Here is a 14,497-nt window from a genome sequence, read left to right as displayed (position 1 = left end):
AATGTGTAAGAAATTTGACTTTTCTAGGACGACTTACTTGCAAGTCGTCCAGTAGAAAATTTAAAAATAATATTTTAATTTTCTAGACGACTTAGGTTAGTTTTGCAATTGAGATATCAAAAAAAATTTATATTTTTTTTAAGGTAAGTCGTCTGGACGAACAGATCTGAAAAAAAAAACTCAATTTCATAGTTTTAACGAGTGAGATAACTTGTTTAGCACACAAAAGTCTTCTCCAAGCACCCATAATCTCAAACAAAAGTGACCCACCAAGAATTGTAAGCTTCAATGGCTCTATGAACCATAAAAAATTTAGAATCAAAATCTTGGGTCTTTTGGGATGAATATGGTGAGAAAGTAAAAGAGGTGTTGTTTTTAGTTCATAAGAATTGAGAAATAATAAGTGTAAATCAATTTGAGGTGCATTAAGAGCTTTAAATTAGTTGTTCATGGTGGTTGGTGTACTGATGGCGATGGTAATCTTGTAAATATTTGAAGATGATGAAGTTGAGAGAGTAAAAATGTTATTTTCGAAAAAAAATAAAAAAAAGCTAATGACATTTTCGTAAATGATGTGAACTTGTAGGGTGAATATGGCAGAAAAAAAATTCAAAAAATCATGGGTTAATTTTAGGGTTGACTTTGAGTTTTGAATCAAATTTGCAAAAAAAAATCATCATCTAAAACCTTATTAGAAATCAATCATATCAAATGTTAAATTGAATACATCCACTTAGACCTATGTCTAATAGTAAAAAGTTTTGATGGGGCTGATAAGGGAGAAAAACAATGAAAAATAAATGATTTTTTTTTAGTTTTTAATAATTGATAAATATAAAAAATTATAACTTAAATTATTGCATCTAAATAAAATAAATTGAATTTTAAAAGTTATCTAATGCAGAAAATTTACTTTAGTAACTACAGATAATACCAAATCAAAGAAAAATCTTAACTTCCATAACTATATTAAAAATGAATGAGATGTAACTAGTTCCAAAATCGGTATTAATATATAGACGTCAGATTCTTTAGTTCTTGTTAAACTCTTCCCAAAAAACATTTCAAGCGAATACTCCAAAGAGAAGAAAAAATGAAGCAATTGTTTGTTCTATTTACTGTATTACTACTATTCTCGTATGTTGCAGCTGAGCTTTTGTCGCCGTCAGAGGCACCTTTGGTTTCAGAATCACCTTTAGTATCACCGTCAGATGCACATGTGGTTTCAGAGTCACATTTGGTATCACCATCAGACGCACTTGTGTTGTTAGAGTCACCTATTGTATCACCGTCAAGTGCATCTCTGTTATCTCCATCATCTGAGGATTCTAAAGCATCAAACAATGACTGTTCTACTGTAATTTACAGCATGTTCGATTGTCTTTCCTTCTTGACAGTCGGATCAACGGATCTAAGTCCAACTAAATCGTGCTGTGATGGTGTTAAAATAGTTCTTGAATATAATCCTAATTTTCTGTGCATAGCATTGGAGAGCAGCCGTGACATGGGATTTGAGTTAATTAATAGAAAAGCTCTTGCCATGCCTTCTATTTGCAATATTCCCATTAATCCTCATTGTGGTAGTACTCTTTGATTCTTTTAGCCCTTTAATTATTTGTCTGGTTAAGTTTTGAATGAATTCATATATTTATTGTTTTTCTAAATTATGTTTGCAGATGTTGCATCAAGTCCGACTGCATCAATCTCAACACCAGAAACAACTACGAGTTAGTTTTCATATTTTGTCATATAAATAAGTTTTATTTTTTACAGCATCTTGCACTTTGTTATATTAGTCAACGGTGACCGGCCCGCACCCTGTGCGAGCATTGTACAGATTCAAATTATGGACTAAATAGTACAAAGTTTCAGAAGTAACAGATTTTATAGGTGACCGGCCTGTACCCTGTGCGGATAGAGCTGGGTCTGCGGGTCGACCCGCCCCGCCCGTCCTGTCAACCCGCGGATCACCTAGCTTTTTGACTCATAATTTCGACCCGCATGATCCGCAATGAAAGATTAAAATACCCGCACCCGCCCCGTCCAGATTTGCGGGTAATCCGCGGGACCCGCAGATTAAATTTTAATAAAATAATTATTTTAATTAGATTTTAATAATATTTTAATTATATATTAATTATTTTTGTAATAGAATAATTAAAATTATATATTTAATTTGCATAACGAAATCGTTTAAGGAAAAATATTCTATTTGTATTGTCATAAAATGATATGCATATGATATGATTTTAACTTGCGCAAGTAATCAATATATTACTAAGGTAAGTTAATAAAAACAAACAACCTAGTTAGATACAAATAGTTTAAGCAATGTAATCAATATGATAGCAAGAGTGAATGATTTACCATATTTGTAATAAGGAAACTTATTAATACATGTACTAATTAATATTCTTGCGAAAGTAATATATAATAAGGTTAGTATTTAGTGTTACTTTCCTTTTTAGTGTTGTCGATGATTAAAATTAAAAAAAAATTCTAAAGAATCAACCAATAAGATTAAAAGAATTTTTCTCAGAAGCTCTGTATGAGTGCCATCTGGCAAAGTGACTTCTCTTTTAATATATAGAGAGATTTTTCATAATAAATAATAAAATATTTTAAAGAAATATATTAAAATTATATTGTCATAAATTGGTATGCAGTAAATATGATATTAACTTGCCCAATTAATCTATATTCAATATAAGGTAAGTTATTAAAACCGAATTAACTAAAGGTAAGTTATTTAAACAAAGCAATAAATATGATACTAAGTTGCGCAAGTAATCCGCAATGAAAATAAGGTAAGTTATTAATAAAAAAATTAACAAATTACAAACATGATAAATTACATTTAAAATCGTGAAGTAAATACTCTTGGGATTCAAATTATGCAACAATTGTAATTTATTATAAAAAAATAACTAACTGAAATATTTAAATGATGGGCTATATGGGCTAATAATAGTGATCTTACAACATTAAGATACCTATTATATTGTCATAAATTGATTTGCAGTAAATATGATATCAACTTGCCCAAGTAATATGTATTCAATATAAGGTAAGTTATTAAATTATTTAAACAAAGCAATAAATATGATACCAAGTTGCGCAAGTAATCGGCAATGAAAACAAGGTAAGTTATTAATAAAAAATTAACTAATTATAAACATGTTAAATTACATTTAAAATTGTGAAGTAAATAATTTTGGGATTCAAATTATGCAACAAGTGTAATTTATTATAGAAAAAATTAACTAATTGAAAATATTTAAAAGATGAGCTAAATGGGCTAATAATAGTGATCTTACAACATTAAGATACCTATTATATTGTCATAAATTGGCCTGCAATAAATATTATATCAACTTGCCCAAGTAATTCGTATTCAATATAAGGTAAATTACTAAAACCGAATTAACTAAAGGTAAATTAGTTAAACCAAACAATAAATATGATACGAAGTTGAGTAATGCGCAATGAAAATAAGGTAAGTTATTAATTAAAAAAATTACAAATTACAAACATAGTCAATTACATTTAAAATCGTGAATCATATACTTTTGGGATTCAAATTATGAAACCGGTGTAATTTATTATAAAAAAATTAACTAATTGAAAATATTTAAAAGATGGGTTATTTGGGCTAATAATAGTGATCTTACAACATTAAGATACTTATTATATTGTCATAAATTAGTCTGCAGTAAATATGATATCAACTTGCCCAAGTAATCTTTATTCAATATAAGGTAATTTATTAAAACCGAATTAACTAAAAGTAAATTATTTAAACAAAGCAATAAATATGATATCAAGTTGCGCAAGTAATCCGCAATGAAAATAAAATAAGTTATTAATAATAAAATTAACAAATTACAAACATGGTAAATTACATTTAAAATCGTGAAGTAAATACTCTTGGGATTCAAATTATGCAACTAGTGTAATTTATTATAAAAAAAATTAACTAATTGAATATATTTAAAAGATGAGCTATATGGGCTAATAATAGTGATATTACAACATTAAGATACCTATTATATTGTCATAAATTGGTCTGCAGTAAATATGATATCAACTTGCCCAAGTTATTCGTATTCAATATAAGGTAAATTATTAAAACCAAATTAACTAAAGGAAAATTAGTTAAACAAAACAATAAATATGATATCAAGTTGCGCAAGTAATACGCAATGAAAATAATGTAAGTTATTAATAAAAAATTAACAAATTACAAACATGGTAATCTTGTAAATATTTGAAGATGATGAGGTTGAGAGAGTAAAAATGTTATTTTCGTAAAAAAGAAAAAAAAAGCTAATGACATTTTCGTAAATGATGTGAACTTGTAGGGTGAATATGGCAGAAAAAAAAATTCAAAAAAATCATGGGTTAGTTTTAGGGTTGACTTTGAGTTTTGAATCAAATTTGCAAAAAAAAAATCATCATCTAAAACCTTATTAGAAATCAATCATATCAAATGTTAAATTGAATACATCCACTTAGACCTATGTCTAATAGTAAGAAGTTTTAATGGGGCTGATAACAGAGAAAAACAATGAAAAATAAATGATTTTTTTTAGTTTTTAATAATTGATAAATATAGAAAATTATATTTTAAATTATTGCATTTAAATAAAATATTTTGAATTTTAAAATTTATCTAATGCAGAAAATTTACTTTAGTAACTACAGATAATACCAAATAAAAGAAAAAACTTAACTTCCATAACTATATTAAAAATGAATGAGAAGTAACTAGTTCCATAGTCGGTATTAATATATAGACGTCAGATTCTTCAGTTCTTGTTAAACTCTTCCCAAAAAACATTTCAAGCGAATACTCCAAAGAGAAGAAAAAATGAAGCAATTGTTTATTTTATTTACTGTATTACTACTATTCTCGTATGTTGCAGCTGAGCTTTTGTCGCCGTCAGAGACACCTTTGGTTTCAGAGTCACCTTTAGTATCACCGTCAGATGCACCTGTGGTTTCAGAGTCACCTTTGGTTTGAGAGTCACCTTTGGTATCACCATCAGACGCACCTGTGTTGTCAGAGTTACATATTGTATCACCGTCAAGTGCACCTCTGTTATCTCCATCATCTGAGGATTCTAAACCATCAAACAGTGACGGTTCTACTGTAATTTACAGCATGTTCGATTGTCTTACCAAGTCCGACTGCATCAATCTCAACCCCAGAAGCAACTACGAGTTATTTTTCATATTTTTTCATATAAATAAGTTTTATTTTTTTACAGCATCTTGCACTTTGTTATATTAGTCAACTAGGTGACCGGCCCGCACCCTGTGCGAGCATTGTACAGATTCAAATTATGGATTAAATAGTAAAAAGTTTTAGAAGTAACAAATTTTATAAGTGACCGGCCCGCACCCTGTGCGGATAGAGCTGGGTCTGCGGGTCGACCCGCCCCGCCTGCCCTGTCAACCCACGGATCACCTAGCTTTTTGACTCATAATTTCGACCCGCATGATCCACAATGAAAGATTAAAATACCCGCACCCGCCCCACCCAGATTTGCGGGTAATCCGCGGGACCGGCATATTAAATTTTAATAAAATAATTATTTTAATTATATTTTAAAAATATTTTAATTATATTTAATTATATTTTAATTATATATTAATTATTTTGTAATAAAATAATTAAAATTATATATTTAATTTGCATAACGAAATCGTTTAGGGAAATATATTATATTTGTATTGTCATAAAATGATATGCATATGATATGATTTTAACTTGCGCAAGTAATCAATATTACTAAGATAAATTAATAAAAACAAACAACCTAGTTAGATACAAATCGTTAAATCACATTAAGCAATGTAATCAATATGATAGCAAGAGTGAATGGTTTACCATATTTGTAATAAGAAAACTTATTAATACATTTGTATTAATTAATATTCTTGCGCAAGTAATATATAATAATGTTAGTATTTAGTGTTACTTTCCTTTTTAGTGTAGTCGATGATTAAAATTTAAAAAAAAAAATCTAAAAAATCAGCCAATAAGATTAAGAGAATTCTTCTCAGAAGCTCTGTATGAGTGTCATCTGACAAAGTGACTTCTCTTTTAATATATAGAGGGATTTTTCATTATAAATAATGAATTAGTTTAAAGAAAGATAGTAAAATTATATTGTCATAAATTGATCTGCAGAAAATATGATATCAACTTGTCCAAGTAATCCGTATTCAATATAAGGTAATCTATTAAAACCGAATTAACTAAAGGTAAATTATTTAAACAAAGCAATAAATATGATACCAAGTTGCAAAAGTAATCAACAATGAAAATAAGGTAAGTTATTAATAAAAAAATTAACAAATTACAAACATGGTAAATTACATTTAAAATCGTAAAGTAAATACTCTTTGGATTCAAATTATGCAAACAGTGTAATTTATTATTAAAAGTTAACTAATTGAAAATATTTAAAATATAATCTATGTGGGCTAATTATAGTGATGTTACCACATTAAGATACTTATTATATTGTCATAAATTGGTCTGCAGTAAATATGATATCAACTTGCCCAAGTAATCTGTATTTAATATATAAGGTAAGTTATTAAAACCGAATTAACTAAATGTAAATTATTTAAACAAAACAAAAAATATGATACCAAGTTGCGCAAAGTAATCCGCAATAAAATTAAGGTAAGTTATTAATAAAAAAATTAACAAATTACAAACATGGTAAATTACATTTAAAATTCATGAAAGTAATACCCTTGGGATTCAAATTATGCAACCAGTGTTATTTATTATAAAAAAATTAACTAATTGAAAATATTTAAAAGATGGGCTATATATATAATAGTAATCTTACAACATTAATATACCTATTATATTGTCATAAATTAGTTTGCAATAAATATGATATCAACGTGCCAAAGTAATATGTATTCAATATAAGGTAAGTTATTAAAACCAAATAAATAAAGGTAAATTATTTTTAACAAAGAATTAAATGTGATACCAAGTTGCACAAGTAATCCGCAATAAAAATAAGCTAAGTTATTAATAAAAAAATTAACAAATTACAAACATGGTAAATTACATTTAAAACCGTGAAGTAAATACTCTTGGGATTCAAATTATGCAACAAGTATAATTTGATATAAAAAAATTTAACAAATTGAAAATATTTAAAAGATGGGTTATATGGGCTAATAATAGTGATCTTACAACATTAAGATACCTATTATATTGTCATAAATTGGTCTGCGGTAGATATGATATCAACTTGCCCAAGCTATCCGTATTCAATGTAATATAAGTTATTAAAACTGAATTAACTAAAGGTAAATTAATTAAACAAAGCAATAAATATGATACCAAATTGCGCAAATAATCCGCAATCAAAATAAGGTAAGTTATTAACAAAAATTAACAAATTATGAACATGGTAAATTACATTTAAAATCGTAAAGTAAATACTCTTGAGATTCAAATTATGCAACTGGTGTAATTTATTATAAAAAATTAAGTAATTGAAAATATTTATAAGATGGCTATATGGGCTAATAATAGTGATCTTACAACATTAAGATACTTATTATATTGTCATAAATTGGTCAGCAGTAAATATGATATCAACTTGTCCAAGTAATCTGTATTTAATATAAGGTAAGTTATTAAAACAAAATTAACTAAAAGTAAATTATTTAAACAAAACAATAAATATGATACCAAGTTGCGCAAGTAATCCTCAATAAAAATAAGGTAAGTTATTATTAAAAAATAAGAAATTACAAACGTGGTAAATTACATTTAAAATCGTGAAGTAAATACTCATGTGATTCAAATTATGCAACAAGTGTAATTTATTATAAAAAATTAACAAATTAAAAATATTTAAAAGATGGTCTATATAATCTAATAATAGTGATCTTACAACATTAAGATATCTATTATATTGTCATAAATTTGTCTGCAGTAGATACCCAAGTAATCCGTATTCAATATAAGGTAGGTTATTAAAACCGAATTAGCTAATGTTAAATTAGTTAAACAAAGCAATAAATATTATACCAAGTTGCGAATGTAATACACAATTAAAATAAGGTAAGTTATTAATAAAAAAAATTAATAAATTACATTTAAAATCGTGAAGTAAATACTCTTGGGATTCAAATTATGCAACCGGTGTAATTTATTATAAATAAATTAACTAATTGAAAATATTTAAAAGATGGGCTATATGGGCTAATAATAGTGATCTTACAACATTAAAATACTTATTATATTGTCATAAATTGGAATGTAGTAAATATGATATCAACTTGCCAAAGTAATCTATATTCAATATAAGGTAAGTTATTAAAACCCAATTAACTAAAGCTAAATTATTTAAACAAAGCAATAAATATGATACTAAGTTGCGCAAGTAGTCCGCAATGAAAATAAAGTAAGTTATTAATAAAAAAATGGGCTTATTGCAAAAGTGACTCAAAACTTGAAGTCAAACAGAAAACTAACATTTTCTTTTGACTCATTTTTTTTTTGAGTTTTTAACCCCACATCTGCATTTTATCTACGAAAATGCCATTAACCTTTTTTTTTTCTTTTCGAAAATGGCTTCTTTACTGTCTCAACCTCATTTTCTTCAAGTATTTACAATATTGCCACTGCCATGAATAGTGGGAACAACCTTGTACGAACTGTTTGATGCACGTAAATCTCTTTACACTCTCTCTGTTTCAATTGTTATGAACTAAAAACAACATTTCTTTCACTTTCTCTCCATATTCATCCAAAAAACTGAAGCTTTTGATTCAAAATATGGGCGATGGTTGACAGAGCCATATTTCTTTCGTTTTGACTTACGGTTGCTTTCGTTTGAGGTTCTGGGTGGTTGGAGAAGACCCTGTGTGCAAACGAAGTCATCTCACCTAGTTTAAGGTACGAATTTGAATTTTTTTCAAAATCTGTTCGCGTAGAAGACTTACAAGTAAGTCATCTGTATGTAGAAGACTTACTGATGAGTCTTCTGGTCAAACGGACGACTTAAACTAAGTCGTCCAGCTTTGTTTGTTGAAAAAAAAACACTCCAGACGACTTATATATAAGTCGTCTACGAGAAACATGCTAGTTTTGCATTTGACCGAATCGTGTCAGGTCTTTGACTATTTCTGGACGACTTATAATTCAGTCGTCTCTGGGAAAGTTAAAATTTCAATATTTTATTAAACTAGACGACTTACGTGTAAGTCGTCTTAGGTTAGTTTTGTAGTTGAAAAATAAAACTTCATAATTTAACTTTTACCAGACGACATAATATAAAGTCGTCCCGTCAGAAGACTTAATTTAAAGTCGTCCGGGGAAAGCAAAGTCGTCCAGAATTTTTCCCAATTTTCTGGTCAAACCTTAATTATCCCGGACGACCTTAAATTAAGTCGTCTAGCTGGACGACTTTTAGTTAAGTCGTCTGGAGAAAGTTAAATTTCAAGTTTTATTTTTCAATTACAAAACTAACATAGGACGACTTACACGTAAGTCGTCTAGTTTGAATAAAATATTGAAATTTTTACTTTCCAGAGACGACTGAATTATAAGTCGTCCAGAAATAGTCAAAGATCTGACACGATTCGGTCAAATGCAAAACTAGCCCGTTTTTCGTAGACGACTTATATTTAAGTCGTCTGAAATTTTTTTTTTAACAAACAAAGCCGGACGACTTAGAATTAAGTCGTCCCTTTTAATTTTCAATTGCAAAAGTGACCTCTTTAGACGACTTACCTTTAAGTCTTCTGGACGACTTAAATCTAAGTCGTCTGCGATAATGTTTATTGAACTTCTTCATTTTCTCTATGTTTACTAATGTGTTTTATTTTGAATATTTGCAGATGATTTTTAAGTTACATGCAGTGTATGGAGAATGGTTGTTGAGAGATTTCCGTTGGGATTTTGTGGTTGATGATCTCAAAGGAGCAAGATTGTTTTTATTGAATGAAGATTCAACACATGCTGAACTTGTTGCAATGGCTCAAGAAGATTATAACCTGGACATGAGATCAGTGACTGTGGAGATTAGCTACTCATTACCAGCAGAAATGATGATGACTCCAGGCAGTCCTCCCATTCATGTTACAAGTGATAGACAAGTTCGAAACTTGCTCGAGATACTCAAAACGCATAGAGTATGTCTTTGTGTATCAAGCCGCAGCAAGGTGGAAACGGTTTCAGAGAAAAGAGAAGAAGCTGGTGAATGGGAAGAAGATGTTGGTGATAATGATGAAGCTGGTGAATGGGAAGAAGATGTTGGTGATAATGATGAAGCTGATGAATGTTTTGAAGATGTTGGTGATAATGAGTCTGTTGAAGATGAAAATCAAGATGGGGAGGAGGAAAATGGGGAGGAGGAAAATGGGGAGGAGGATGCTGATAACACTATTGTTGGTGAAACGGATCAGAATGGTGGGGATTACAGTCTTTATGGAAAGGTTCTAGATGAGGACGAGGAAGATGATGATAATATTTGTTTTGAAGAAATTTAAAAGACATATGCTAAGACAAATGCTATTGAAGGAGGAAAATCGGATTGTACCAGCATCTATGTCAACCAGAGTTTTGTTAGCAAGGATGCACTGCTTTCAGAGCTGCGGTTGACAGCAGTGAGGGGTAAGTTTTCTTTCAGAATATACAAATCAACAAAAACTCTCCTTGTGGCAATATGTCGGGTTAGCGGTTGTGGATGGAAGATCAGAGCGAGTGTGAAACATGGGCCAAACACGTTTTGGGTAACAAAGTATGTGGAAAAACATTTATGCTCAATTGGAGACCGAATCGCTCAGCGGAGACACTGTACTCCAAAGTATGTTGGTAGTCTTTTCATTGATCGTGTTGGGATCATTGATGGGATAACTCCACAGCATATCACTGATGCAATGAAGAACATGTTTGGCATGACGCTTGATTACACCACTTCATACAGAGCACTGTTATATGCACAGAAATTGGTGAGAGGATCAGCAGAAGAAGGGTATTCGCGTCTGCCTTCATATCTCGAGCAAATCTCCATTGCAAATCCTGATTCTATCACGGCTATAGAACTTGATTCTAAGAAAAGATTTAAGTATATATTTCTCTCTTTTGGAGCTTCTATCAAAGGTTTTAAGTATCAGAGAAGGGTCATTGTGGTGGATGGAACTCACCTAAGTGGAAAGTATGGAGGTGTTATGTTAGTTGCAGCCGCACAAGATGGCAATTTTCAGATATTCCCATTGGCTTTTGAGATCGTGGATGCTGAAGATGAACCTTCTTGGGAATGGTTTTTCACAAAATTGGCTAGTTGTATATCTCATGACAAGCCTCTGGTGATAGTCTCTGACCGGTACGCGGCCATTAAAAGTGCGTGTGAGAAGGTGTTTCCTTGGGCAACCCGAGGAATATGTTATTATCACCTTCAAGATAACATTGTCAAAAAGTTTAAAGGGAAACATCTCATGTACTTGGTGAAAGGGGCTGCTTATGCGCACACGGTTTACGATTTTGACCGGTACATGGCTGAGATACGGAGTGCAAACCCGGAACTTGCAACGTATTTGGAGAAGGCCGACGCCAGGCTATGGTCAAGGGTTTATTGTAAGGGGAACAGGTTCAACATAAAAACAAGCAACATCGCTGAATCTATTAATTCCGCACTGAAGCGAGCAAGAGGATTTCCGATTCCGTTCCTGCTGGAGTTCATAAGGCAGAAGTTAGGAAAATGGTATTGGAAAAGGAGACAAGATGCTTTGAGTCTCCCAACTGAACATAGCCGGGGTGTTGAATACTTGCTTGCTGTTCGATCAGAGATAGCGGATACGATGACGGTCGAACCAATTGATGGATGGTGTTTCTTTGTCAAAGGTGGCAAAATGGACTGTGTGGTTGATTTGGAACATGTAAAGTGTGATTGTGGTGTCTATGGAGTGGAGAAAATACCTTGCTCTCATGCTATAGCAGCTGGAACACATGCTGGTGTGCATATCGACACACTTGTATGTTCACTTTACTCAAAGAATCATCTGTATGCAGGATACTGAGAGAATATATATCCTATCGTGTCACAACATATTGAGGAACGAGAATGCTTTCCTCCAAACGTAAAGCGTGGTCCGGGGAGACAGAAGAAATCAAGATGGCAATCTTGGTTGGAGCTATCTAGGATGAGAGGACACAAACCCAGGAAGAAACACAGGGCACAGAGATGCTCAAACTGCAAGGAAACTGGCCATACGAAACCACAATGTACACAACCAGTTGACTAGTTGTCCAGACGACCTAAATTTAAGTCGTCCAGTCTTGATTACCCGTCCAGACGACTAATTTCTAAGTCGTCCAGTGTTTTGTCTACCAGATAACCTTCTACTAAGTCTTCTACTAAGTCGTCCAGTGTATTTTATTTTTAGACTACCTTCTACTATCCCTTCAAGTGTATTTTTTTAGACGACCTTTTACGAAGTCGTCCAGTGTATTTTATTTTTAGACTACCTTCTACTATTTTTAGACTACCTTATTTGTAAGTCGTCCAAACCTTCCAGGCGACTTATTTGTAAGTCGTCCAGCTGGAAAACCTTCCAGACGACTTATTTGTAAGTCGTCCAGCTGGAAAACCTTCCAGACGACTTATTTGTAAGTCGTCCAGCTGGAAAACCTTACACAAGTTAGAAAATCTATACAAGTTAGAAAATCTATACAAGTTAGAAAATCAAATAAATCATACATGCCCACAAACATACAAATAGATTTGTGTATACAAATAGTTCAAATATACAAATAGATTTGTGTATACAAATAGTTCAAATATACAAATAGATTTGTGTATCTATACAAGTTAGAAAATCTATACAAGTTAGATTTGTGTATCTAATCATACATACCCACAAACATACCACCATCCTCATTATCTTTCAAATGCTGATCAACAAGCTCCGTCCATATAACCACAGCCATATTATCCCTCATAGTCTTTGCATTGGACCTAGCAAAGTCTTTAGGGCTAAAGGGGACCCTGAGAGCATGACATTCAATGTACTTTACAGCGTACACGCCACAATCACCATTGTTGGCCGTGGGTACATCTTTCAGCAGTCTCTCATATGTGTATCGCTCCAACCCATGCATCTGGTCTCCGCACTCAACAAGCAGATAAGGGACCATCTCGAGAAAAGGCTCCATTATATCATCCCATCTTTCTGGTATGGTAGATGAAGGTATGCTGTCCTAGACGACTATGTGCCTCTTAGGGATCGATATCCAAATAGCAACCCAATGTTTGTTGTCCAAGTTCAGTGGCGCATAGATATCATCAATGTCCTCCCCCCACTTCTTGTTTGATTGGCAAAATGAAGGCAATGATCCGTCATACAAACTCGCCGCCCCACTAGGTAGCATTCTTCCTAAACCATTGTGATCAGACGACGATGCTTTGAAGAACAGATACTGGTCTCTCCAAGACTGGGAAAAGTTGTGATCCAGGAAGCACATTCGCTCGCTCCGGAAAGCTTGTGGGTTCTCCTGATACCTCTGCCTCAGCACATTCATCCAAGCATCTATATGCTGCATATAAAATAATACAAGTTAGAACCTTCCAGACGACTTATATATTTACAAATCTATACAAAGACAAGTTACCAGACGACTTAAAGATAAGCAGAAGACTTACTACGTCTTCCAGCCATGCTTTGGGTGTCCGGAGTTTTTGATACCACCAAGTTGGTGATGTACGTGGTTTGTCCTCTTGCTTAGTGAAATAATCACTGCAAAAAAAAAGCAATCAGTTTTGGTAGACTAAATCAAGCTATTATGGGTAAAGCAATCACTTACGGATCAGTTTTCAACCAATCAGCGAGCTCCTTCATCTTAGGTCTGTTTAGTGTGGGAAATGGATTATACTTTCCCACTCTAAGGAGTTTCCTTCTCTCTGCCGTATAAGGAGATATCTGCGTGGGAGCAGGTTTCTTCGTTCGTTCACTCCTTGCACGCACAGAAGCAGTGGGAGCTGTTTTGTCCAATACAACCAGGCTCGGTTCTGAAACTGGAACGCTTGGATCGGTGGAAGCGAAGCTCGGTTGTTGATCGTTGGAAGCGAAGCTCGGTTGGTCAGTGGAAGTGAGAGGAACAATCTCTTTGGAGGTGACACCATCTGCTTTATCCTCCGGCCTCTTTAGGAGCCTCTTCTCTAGCCTCTTCTGTAGCCCAACTAGCCAACTAGCCTCTTCTCTAGCCTCTTCTGTAGCCTCTTCTCTAGCCTCTTTAGGAGCCTCTTCTCTAGCCTCTTTAGGAGCCTCTTTAGGAGCCTCTTTACGAGCTTTCTTCCGAGGTCTCTGATTGTCTTCCTCCTCCTCCTCCACCTCCACCACAACCATCTCTTTGGCTCTTTTCGATTGAGTCACAAACTTAGGTTTTGTACCAGTGACTTCCCAGCAATCCATGGTCCACTTCCACGGTCTCCGATCATACATGACTTTA

General features: G+C 32.5%; 1 protein-coding gene across 1 annotated transcript; it reads right to left on the bottom strand.

The window, feature by feature from the left end:
- Positions 1–13,219: 13,219 nt before the first annotated feature.
- LOC130497532 (uncharacterized) lies at positions 13,220–14,180 on the bottom strand. Its single transcript, XM_056990407.1, has 3 exons — positions 13,853–14,180; positions 13,692–13,785; positions 13,220–13,585 (listed from the first exon to the last, which is right to left on the bottom strand). Exons 1-3 carry the CDS (start codon positions 13,885–13,887, stop codon positions 13,250–13,252), a joined length of 465 nt encoding a protein of 154 aa, XP_056846387.1. The 5' UTR covers positions 13,888–14,180; the 3' UTR covers positions 13,220–13,249.
- Positions 14,181–14,497: the final 317 nt, after the last annotated feature.

This window comes from Raphanus sativus, chromosome 7 (assembly GCF_000801105.2).
Source record: "Raphanus sativus cultivar WK10039 chromosome 7, ASM80110v3, whole genome shotgun sequence".
Classification (NCBI taxonomy): Eukaryota; Viridiplantae; Streptophyta; class Magnoliopsida; order Brassicales; family Brassicaceae; genus Raphanus; species Raphanus sativus.
This window is presented reverse-complemented; position numbering and strand designations above follow the sequence as displayed.